We start from the raw sequence: 10,713 nt of genomic DNA, 5'->3' as shown, positions 1-10,713 counted from the left end.
TATCATGATTTTGTTACAATTTTCTCTTGTTTTTCTTTTGTATACCAGCATACTATCTTTGTCAGTAGCATATTGTATTTTGTATTGTAATTTTACTATCTCAGGACTGACCTTGCACTTTTAAATTTACACCTAAGTAGGTAGTTTTTAGTAAGAAGATTTCTTCAGAACTGCAGCCATCTTTTAGCAATGGTTTTGGTTCAATATAAATGTATTTGTTTAAAAACCAATTGTGATTTGGGGGTTAGGTAGGTACGTGGTGGAACTGACATCTTGATTTGGTTAGTACCTAATCTTTTTTTTTTTTTTAAGTCTTGTGTTAATTTAATTTTTTCAATATTAAATGGAACCCCCAAAAAATCAAGTTAGTAGTATTCACTTGTTTTCTTCTTTTACATGACCCTAGGTACGTTCAGTTTTATCTCCTACCAGGTAGGTATTGAAAATTGTAAATTTACTGCACTTGACCATTATAGGTAAGTTAAAATTACCTGATGATTTTTTTTTTTTAATCATTGATTATCAACGGATTTTAAATAGTATGAATTAAGGAACAAGGTGTGAATACTTTGTTGTAACATTAAAAAATATAGATCAATATTTTATTATCAAAAGAAAATATTCATACACTAAAAGGTATAAATTTCACACTTAGATATATTATTTTTTGTCTACTTTTTACATTTTGTTGTGATTTTAGTTTGTAATATCTTGAGTTTCAATTGAAAAGTAAATAAATAATACTCCTTATTTATTGTAGACTCTAATATTGTGTTATTCTTACAGTTCTCCCTTCTACATTTTGTTGTGATTTTAGTTTGTAATATCTTGAGTTTCAATTGAAAAGTAAATAAATAATACTCCTTATTTATTGTAGACTCTAACATTGTGTTATTCTTACAGGCTCTAAGGGTTAGGTGGTAGAGAACGCCTAAGGCGTTAACCTCGCCTAGTGGTTGCCTTCCACTCAAGAGTCTATTATTATTATTTTTTTCTGCAGTATTGTTTGGTAACTGCTACGGTCAAGGGAGTCTTAAGTCCCATACTTGTGAAACAACCTTTGAATAATGAACAGTTTTGTATGACTGGTACTTCAATTAGACCCTATGCTACTGATAGGAGTCCACACTAATGCTGTTAGCCTAACCTCGACCCTAGCATCACATCATGAAAATCCAAGTAGTCTCAATGAAACCCCAAGCTACACCTACTTGTTCTTGCTATTGGAATTTTTTTCTGATGGTCAAATCAGACATGTTTGAAAACAACAGATTTCTTACAATAGCAACACGTAGCCTAACCTCGACCCTAGCATCACATCATGAAAATCCAAGTAGTCTCAATGAAACCCCAAGCTACACCTACTTGTTCTTGCTATTGAAATTTTTTTCTGATGGTCAAATCAGACATGTTTGAAAACAACAGATTTCTTACAATAGCAACACATGTAAAGTGTGTTGCATTTACAATAGCAGGGTTCATTATTAGAGTCAACTCTGAAGTATTCACTATAGCAATAAGTTTATTAATTCAGACCTTGGACTTGGTGCTGAAATAAAATCCATGTTGTACTTAAGGCTTGGTGTACCAATAAGTTTACTCCTGTGTGCAGTTTAAACTGGATGGACCAAAACCAGAAAGAGATTGAAACCAAGATTCCATGTCTGTTCAAGACTGAGATTGGCCTGCTGTGTTTTTCATTTTCACAAGTTCCTCTTTCACATGCTTGGGTATTTTTACCCTCACTCTTTTCTTCTTATTTTTGGGTTTGTCAATGCTGGATGGACCAAAACCAGAAAGAGATTGAAACCAAGATTCCATGTCTGTTCAAGACTGAGATTGGCCTGCTGTGTTTTTCATTTTCATAAGTTCCTCTTTCACATGCTTGGGTATTTTTACCCTCACTCTTTTCTTCTTATTTTTGGGTTTGTCAATCTTTTTAGTGGGTTTTAGCCAATCTGACTCCTTTTTACGTTTTTATAAAATGTAGATGCCTTTTAACGATGTTCCTACAAAGGTTCATATTTTTTAGTGGGTTTTAGCCAATCTGACTCCTTTTTACGTTTTTATAAAATGTAGATGCCTTTTAACGATGTTCCTACAAAGGTTCATACTTTCTTGTCCCTCGAAAATCACGACAAGAAACCAAAGGTTCCGTAGGTTCATCTCGAACCACACGTGCTATACGGACGACTAAAATCAGTAGATCAACTTGTTTTTCAAGAGTAGCTCAAAATGAGTGAATATACTTCAGCATTTTCCCCTTGTGGGTCGTTTTTCTCTTCACTAGGAAAAGATGGCAAGGTCAGGATATGGGATGCATCTAATGATACCTTGCTGAGAGAGTACATACCAGACAAACACTTGTCTGCACCCATCACTTGTATTAAATGGATCACTTCCAAATCAGTAAGTCCTTCCCTCTAATCCCTCTGACATTTATTAATTAATTAGCCCTTTGAAATTTAATTAATTAATCAGCCCATCACTAAATGCTTTGTCTCTAATTTTCTGTTGTCCTTTAAACAGCCAATTTATTCTCATGTGTCAATTTTTTTCTTTTTTCAGGGCAAAAGAAAAAGTCATGCTGATACTAGCATGTCACAGAGTTTGCTTGTATTTGGTACAACCTCCGGACATCTTCTTGTATATAATCTATCCTTGTCAAGATTAGTCTCAAACTTCAATTTCAAATCAGGAAGCAAAATCCACTGTCTAGCATGGAGTGAGAGTAAAGCCCAAGATGTGTACACCTTTTCAGACAACAAAAACATTAGTGTTTGGAATATTCCTAGTAATTCTGCCAAAAAGGGGTTTTTTTTTTTTTTTTTTTTTTTTTTTTTTTTTCTTAATAATAATTAGATCTACTTAATTATGAAATTTAAAATGAAACTGTCGAAGGATTTTTTTTTTAAGAGGGGGTGGATAGATACTTGGTTATGACATCCTCAAACTCATTTATACACAACACATTTTCGTTCTAACCCAGCAAGGGCAAAAATAATATAACGCTGGCAAGTGCACTGCACACAGTATGTTCTAGTCAAGTACACAACCTAACAAAGAGATCTGAGGATGTTCTAAAAAATCAAACCTGTACAACGGACAAACACACATCCAACCCCCTCCTACTTTTTGCTTCAAAATAATTTATTCTTATTTAACTTATATTAACTTTTTTTATCCAAAAACTTTCTTTTTTAAGAATAAATTAAGTACACTAGGTATAATTTTGACCCAAAATATGAACCTATACGAGGATTATTATTCAATGAGTAAAATTTAAAATCAAAAATAGAATTAGTCAATCGAGTAAATCACTTGTCGGAAAATTTCACCCGTCCATTTTGAGATCTTTAGTCCTATTAGTTCCTATTTATATTTTTTTCGCTGACTTTCAACCTATAAGAGCTATCAAAAGATTTCCCCAAATGAAATTAATTCTTCTTGTAACCAAATAGAAAGTTCTTTTGTAAATGATTTCCTTACTTTCTCTTTATCGAATGTCGAACCACAAAGAATATCCGCGTGTTCTTTCTTGAAAGGACAACCAACGATTTTCAGATGGATAAGCGAACTTAACGGCTCCAAGTACTTTCAATTGATTTCCCACGGGGGGGGTTTTACCTAATTTTTCACTTTGAACTACTCAACAAAACTACGCCCATTCCTATACCGTCTATCTTAGTTTAGTTTTTCCTTTTCCGCGTACTTTGTTTTTCCTCTTGGATTTCTCACTAAGAACTTCCATACAAATACCACATTTATGGTCGTCTATGTATTTTTAACCGAACGTTTAGTCACTAACTTTCCAATTTTTAACTGGACCAAAGTCTTATTTTCCTCTCTAAATAATGTTCAAATGGGGAATCTGTATTTAAATATTCTTCAAACCGAGCACAAAGTGGTCCCGAATATAAAGTACTAGAAACTAGAAGTCAGTAGAAAATATTGCCACGTCACTCAAGTGCTTTAGTTCCTACGATTTTCCAACAAAAATCGCCGAATATAATCAACTTTGACCAAAAACGACTCAATATTCTAAAATAATACCTACACATTTTCGGCCCTGTTTAGGCCCCAAAAATGGACATTATTTACAACACACTCCACACATCACCAAACAGGGAGGAGAACAGCTAACCCTAACCAGCCTAGCTAGCTGGCAGTTTTCAAAGGGTTCTCTCTGCTTTTAAAGAATAAGCACAAGTTCTCACGATGGTTGACTGAGGTTCAGGACGAGCCAATTAAACATGGCTAGAGACCATCACCCCGGTGTGTGACTGAAAAAAAGGAGATCCTTTTTTTTATTCTGCTATCATCATTTGGCTACAGCTGAAGCCGCTACAACAACCACAACCAAAGAAATTCATTTGATAAACGGGTTTTCATTTCAGTCGGCACACGAGTATCAAGTGGCTCCGATACACGGTGCTGTGTCACACGGCCGTGCTCCAGTCCAATCCGACCCTGATCGCCGTGTTCCTGCCCCTTCTGAGTCAGATCGAGTCCCGAGCCTCCTCCATTGTGGATCTGGCGAGGCTCAACGGCCGACTCGGCCTCCTGTTTGAACAGATGTCGCGAAGCAGGGAGGAGGTGGTGGTGGAGGAGGGAGGGAAAGGGGCCGCCGCGTCGACGTTGGAATATCAAGACCAGGGTGAGTGTGATCATCAGCTTCTAAAGACAGCGCCTTGTCGTTGTAGCCAAAAGTCTTTAGCTCTTAATTAGACCTTTAATATTAGTACGTAAGCTTAGTTCTAAGTACCTACCTATTAGTCTGAAATTTGTAAAATGGATTTTTTCATAACTTTTTATTTGTAAGGAAAAAAAGTGTCTGTCCCCTGCTGCTTCCTTGAGTTGTTGATAAGATGAGCAGCCCATCTGTCTTGAAAATAGCTTGCTCTAGGTCTGCCTCTGGTTCGCTTGCCGATAATTTTTCCTTCAAATATGTTTTTTTTTTATGAAAAGGGGTGAGTGTGAATTGTGGTGTCTACCCTTCCTTTTTATTCTTATCTGAGCGCACGGCAGTGCGCCAGGCCTAGTTCACTCTCTCTCTGAATGGGATCCACTGGATTGAAGTGATTGCTAGTCTTCTGGCTACATCTATTAGTGTACCCCTTACCATCCCTCAGTCTCTCTTTGAGACTCTTTCTGCCTCGGTGATGTAGACACGCCTGGTTAAAAGGAGAGAATGGTTTACTGATTTTTTTTCCATCTCGTCTCTAGACTTTTTTTCCCAATACTTTCTTATTCTTATACATTTGCTGAATGTGTTGTTGTGTTTTCAGATTCGGATGAGGACAATAGTGACGAGCTTATGCTGGGGACTCAGGACGATGCCAATTCCGATGATACAGATGATGTATGGGACGAAATGTCGGAATCAATGGGGGTAGTCTGTCTGTGAGCTCGCTCAAGAGGAAGCCGAACGCCCCATCTGAACTTATCATGGAGGATAGACTGAAGAATTTGATTCTGGAGAAGCCTGAACAGGCAGGGATTGGCTCTCTCCAGAGTGATGGACTGACACAGTTGTTAATACAAGTAAGATGATCTTTTCTTTTTTTAACACATGCTAAATAAAATAAATGGCGTTTCTTTGTGTTATCCTATCACAACTTTGGTGCTCAATGCAGCATAGTAGGATTTTCCCAATATTGCAATAATCCAGTGCTTAATGTTTTCTGTTTAGCTACCATGCTGGTACCGCCGGTACCGGTCGCTATGCACATTTATAAAACATAGCTACTCATTTTCCTCACGAGGCTGACTGGGCTCCACAACAGCCAGTCACAGAATCAATCATTTGCATGATACAAATTTTTTGACCCCATCGGGAATCGAACCCGGGTCTCCCGCGTGCAAGGCGAGCGCAGTGACCACTACGCCATGGGAGCTGACACTAGATTCTAATCTTACCTCTGGTTTGCAGGGACTGAACAGTAAGGATAAGACCATTCTGGACACCGTACTCCTCAACCGGAAAGATTCTGTGATAGAGAACACGGTGCGCCGATTGCCGCCTCAATATTTGACGCCCCTCCTTCAGGAAGTGGTCAAGAACGTGCAGAAATCTTTCATGTGAGTGGAGAGTAGAATAGAATATACCCTGTTTTTTCAAATTTTTGGAAGGAAGGGGACTCTTATTTGGGGGAAAAAATTTAGAAATACCTGAAATACTCAAACTCATGAAGGTATAAGGTCATAAGGTGTAGCTCCTTGGAAATGTCAGAGACATTTCTACTTTACTGTTTTTACCTGCCTAAACTTTCAGTGATCTTCCCGATCAGACCCTACTTGAATTTAGTACACGAAGTCTAATCACTGTCCTTGAAGATGAGAATCAGGAGGCTCAAGACAAAAGATAACCGACTCAAATTTTACTGTAATCATTTTGGTTTCCGAAAACCTTTTCAAGTGCTAATTGATGGTACATTTTGCTTTGAAGCCCTGAAGTCCAAATTAAACAATCACTGTCCTTGAAGATGAGAATCAGGAGGCTCAAGACAAAAGATAACCGACTCAAATTTTACTGTAATCATTTTGGTTTCCGAAAGCCTTTTCAAGTGCTAATTGATGGTACATTTTGCTTTGAAGCCCTGAAGTCCAAATTAAATATCCGAGACCAGATTCCTAAATATTTTGACTGTGATGTGAAGTTATTGACCACACCATGTATTATTACTGAAACTGAAAAGTTGGGTAAGTTCTTTTTTCTTGTCAACTATTTTGGAATTCTAATCTGTAGACGTTTGACATCAGCCAGTTGACAAAGCTTTGAACATTGTATAGTTGGTAGATAACCACTGAGAATTAGAATAGAAGTAGAAATGGAATAGAATTAATGTGTTCATCAAATATTTTATGCTATTTTCAGGTCCAAACTTATATGGAGCAATGTTGATAGCCAAACAGTTTGCCCTTCATTACTGTGGTCATGAGAAATCACCTGTAACTGGTTCGGAATGCTTTTTGTCCATGGTTGGTGAAAAGAATGCCAACAGGTGAGATCATTGACCAATTAAATCACCTGTAACTGGTTCGGAATGCTTTTTGTCCATGGTTGGTGAAAAGAATGCCAACAGGTGAGATCATTGACCAATTCTTTGTACTTTGTAGCAAAGGTAATCCCCAAGTTCAGTCTCATAAAATGCACAATTGTCTTCTGCATGATACATTATGTGCCAAAATGGACTTGTGGACTCAAATAATGTTACTATGAGAGTACACTTGAACTTAGGTTCTTCTTACATTTATGAGTATCATTAGTATAAGAAGGGCCTTTGGTTATTTAACCCCTATAATATAGGGCCTATATCATAGTGACCTGATTAGATAAGTTGTGCCTTCCTTTTAGGAGTATAACAGTGTTATTATATGGTTTCAAAAAGCCTCATTAAAAAATAATCCTATAGCCTTATACCTTATACCTTCATGAGTTTGAGTATTTCAGGTATTTCTAAATTTTTTCCCCCAAATAAGAGTCCCCTTCCTTCCAAAAATTTGAAATTTCGCGCTTCGTTGTTCGGTTTTATAAGGTTCGTCCAGAGTTTGATGGGTGACTTCAACTTCAATCCGGTTCAAATCATATGTGAAATTGTGAACGGATCTTTAACCTAGAAATAAACAAAAAATAAAATTAAATAAACAAAATACAAAAGTTGAGCAGTGTGGTGGTCTTTTTTTAAGTTTTTGCTGAAATTTGCTCTTTTTAGTGGCTTCGTGTACTAAATTCAAGTAGGGTCTGATCGGGAAGATCACTGAAAGTTTAGGCAGGTAAAAACAGTAAAGTAGAAATGTCTCTGATATTTCCAAGGAGCTACACCTTATCCTTATAGCCTTATACCTTATACCTTCATGAGTTTGAGTATTTCAGGTATTTCTAAATTTTTTCCCCCAAATAAGAGTCCCCTTCCTTCCAAAAATTTGAAATTTCGCGCTTCGTTGTTCGGTTTTATAAGGTTCGTCCAGAGTTTGATGGGTGACTTCAACTTCAATCCGGTTCAAATCATATGTGAAATTGTGAACGGATCTTTAACCTAGAAATAAACAAAAAATAAAATTAAATAAACAAAATACAAAAGTTGAGCAGTGTGGTGGTCTTTTTTTAAGTTTTTGCTGAAATTTGCTCTTTTTAGTGGGTTTTAGCCAATCTGACTCCTTTTTACGTTTTTATAAAATGTAGATGCCTTTTAACGATGTTCCTACAAAGGTTCATACTTTCTTGTCCCTCGAAAATCACGACAAGAAACCAAAGGTTCCGTAGGTTCATCTCGAACCACACGTGCTATACGGACGACTAAAATCAGTAGATCAACTTGTTTTTCAAGAGTAGCTCAAAATGAGTGAATATACTTCAGCATTTTCCCCTTGTGGGTCGTTTTTCTCTTCACTAGGAAAAGATGGCAAGGTCAGGATATGGGATGCATCTAATGATACCTTGCTGAGAGAGTACATACCAGACAAACACTTGTCTGCACCCATCACTTGTATTAAATGGATCACTTCCAAATCAGTAAGTCCTTCCCTCTAATCCCTCTGACATTTATTAATTAATTAGCCCTTTGAAATTTAATTAATTAATCAGCCCATCACTAAATGCTTTGTCTCTAATTTTCTGTTGTCCTTTAAACAGCCAATTTATTCTCATGTGTCAATTTTTTTCTTTTTTCAGGGCAAAAGAAAAAGTCATGCTGATACTAGCATGTCACAGAGTTTGCTTGTATTTGGTACAACCTCCGGACATCTTCTTGTATATAATCTATCCTTGTCAAGATTAGTCTCAAACTTCAATTTCAAATCAGGAAGCAAAATCCACTGTCTAGCATGGAGTGAGAGTAAAGCCCAAGATGTGTACACCTTTTCAGACAACAAAAACATTAGTGTTTGGAATATTCCTAGTAATTCTGCCAAAAAGTAAGTAAAAGATATTTCTCAAGGATTTATATTAAGAACAGTATTTTCCATCACAGTATTTAGTTCAGGTAGGTAGGTAGGTAATTTTTTTTCTAAAGGAGTATAGGCTCATTTAATAGATTTAAAGTTCAACTGAATTCCCCAGGTTTAAGTTCATAGGTACTTATATTTCAATTGTAATCTTGCTAATAGCTTGGTAGTCAAAAACCTTTTTAGCTTATGTGGTATTTTTTAATCCCTACAAAACATTGCCATTTGATTACAATGCTTGAATTTTGATTGTCAACTAAATATTACCACTTGGTTCACACTTAGGTACTTGTTTGTTTGTTTGTTTGTTTGTTTGTTTGTTTTTTTTTTTACCCAAGATAACCAAGTAATCTCCACCATCTTAATCCTGTGTTGTGTGTTTCTTTTCAGTTTGTGGAGAATCAACAAATCCAAAATCAAAGCAATGGCACTATCTCAAGACAGTTCTCACCTTGTCACAGCCTCAAATTCAATTATTGTGTGGAACATAGAAAATAAGAGTATAGTAAAATCATTCATAGGTCATATCAGTAACATAACATCAGTTCACTGTGTGGGTTCATCTAGTGACATGTACATTATTAGTTCTTCACAAGCAGACAGAATGTTGAGTGTATGGTAAGTTTTAAAACCTAGAAAAAAGTATGGTAAACAACCAAGGCTGTCTTTGGCTTGGGGGGGGGATCTGATGAAACATTGCTCTCATGAGAAGATTTTACATAAACTTTTCTTTGCTAATTTCAGGAGTATGAAAGCAAAACATCAAACTGCCATAGCCAACTTCAAAACAGATGAACCAGTAACCAGCTTATCTCTAAATAACCATCAGGGACAAACTTGTCTAGTGGCAGTCAACAACTGTGGTGCTCTACATTATTTCACTCATCAACTTAATGGTATGTAAATATTGGTTGAGGTAGACCTCTGTTTCTCATTTAAATCTCATAGCAAAATGTGCAGTACATAGATATAGCAAAGTTGTGGTGCCTCAAGTAAAACATACCTATCAAGTAACCTCCATAGCTGAGTGAGTGTCACACTAGGCTTTCTTCGCACCAGGGGCTTTAACTTAAGTTCAATTCTTAATTTGTGCAAGTTTTTTGGGCTCTGTGTTTAAAATTTGGGGAGCATTCAGCTTGATAAGGATACTGGGAGAGATACATAAAGTTGGTGGTAGCATTACCTCCCATTAATTTATTTTCATCATTATTATTTTATGTTAGGTTGACCCACAGAACTTATTTATAATGGCTGCTGAAGCCCTCCGAGATATTATTATTACAATGAACTGGAAAAGCATTGCAAAAGGAAGCACTCAATAGTTACCTAGTGTTGTGATACCCTCAGAAGTTGTGAAGGGGCTCTCTGCTTCCCTACAAATAAAATTAATGATTTACATTCACTTCTCAGGTAAATGTGTAAAACCAATTGATGCTAAAACCACCGTACGCATTTATAAGGACAAGGGACAGACTCAAGTAGCAGCTATTGTGAGTGCACATGTGTGTCCAGACAATCAAATCCTAGTGGCTTACGGGAGTGGATATCTTCTATCTTTTGACAAGATTGATTTGAAAAGTACGAATATAATCAACTTTGACCAAAAACGACTCAATATTCTAAAATAATACCTACACATTTTCGGCCCTGTTTAGGCCCCAAAAATGGAAATTATTTACAACACACTCTGGTCTATTTCAAATTCATAGGACAAAAAATATATACATCTACATGAGGATTCTTCTATACAAAACATATAAACATGAA

The 10,713-nt window shown here is 36.4% G+C and overlaps 4 protein-coding genes and 1 long non-coding RNA gene across 5 annotated transcripts; 4 read left to right on the top strand and 1 right to left on the bottom strand.

Moving 5' to 3' along the window:
- Positions 1-904: 904 nt before the first annotated feature.
- LOC113468266 lies at positions 905-1,783 on the bottom strand. The gene is made up of 2 exons (XR_003392087.1): positions 1,302-1,783; positions 905-1,147 (listed from the first exon to the last, which is right to left on the bottom strand). It is a non-coding gene; the product is annotated as an uncharacterized LOC113468266 (long non-coding RNA).
- A 150-nt stretch (positions 1,784-1,933) lies between these two features.
- Positions 1,934-5,298, top strand: LOC103511198 (WD repeat-containing protein 43). Its single transcript, XM_026825028.1, has 5 exons — positions 1,934-2,017; positions 2,107-2,409; positions 2,569-2,813; positions 4,398-4,577; positions 5,289-5,298. The coding sequence occupies exons 2-5, from the start codon at positions 2,236-2,238 to the stop codon at positions 5,296-5,298; spliced, it is 609 nt and encodes a 202-aa protein (XP_026680829.1). The 5' UTR covers positions 1,934-2,017; positions 2,107-2,235.
- A 66-nt stretch (positions 5,299-5,364) lies between these two features.
- Positions 5,365-6,085, top strand: LOC113468264 (WD repeat-containing protein 43). Its single transcript, XM_026825027.1, has 2 exons — positions 5,365-5,544; positions 5,933-6,085. The coding sequence occupies exons 1-2, from the start codon at positions 5,365-5,367 to the stop codon at positions 6,083-6,085; spliced, it is 333 nt and encodes a 110-aa protein (XP_026680828.1).
- A 42-nt stretch (positions 6,086-6,127) lies between these two features.
- LOC103511196 (rRNA-processing protein UTP23 homolog) lies at positions 6,128-7,008 on the top strand. The gene is made up of 3 exons (XM_026825037.1): positions 6,128-6,397; positions 6,547-6,702; positions 6,878-7,008. Exons 1-3 carry the CDS (start codon positions 6,337-6,339, stop codon positions 7,006-7,008), a joined length of 348 nt encoding a protein of 115 aa, XP_026680838.1. The 5' UTR covers positions 6,128-6,336.
- A 1,074-nt stretch (positions 7,009-8,082) lies between these two features.
- Positions 8,083-10,574, top strand: LOC103511195 (WD repeat-containing protein 43). Its single transcript, XM_008475915.3, has 5 exons — positions 8,083-8,515; positions 8,675-8,916; positions 9,337-9,564; positions 9,691-9,842; positions 10,357-10,574. Exons 1-5 carry the CDS (start codon positions 8,342-8,344, stop codon positions 10,572-10,574), a joined length of 1,014 nt encoding a protein of 337 aa, XP_008474137.1. The 5' UTR covers positions 8,083-8,341.
- Positions 10,575-10,713: the final 139 nt, after the last annotated feature.

Source organism: Diaphorina citri, unplaced genomic scaffold (genome assembly GCF_000475195.1).
Source record: "Diaphorina citri unplaced genomic scaffold, Diaci psyllid genome assembly version 1.1 scaffold686, whole genome shotgun sequence".
NCBI classification, from domain to species: Eukaryota; Metazoa; Arthropoda; class Insecta; order Hemiptera; family Psyllidae; genus Diaphorina; species Diaphorina citri.
This window is presented reverse-complemented; position numbering and strand designations above follow the sequence as displayed.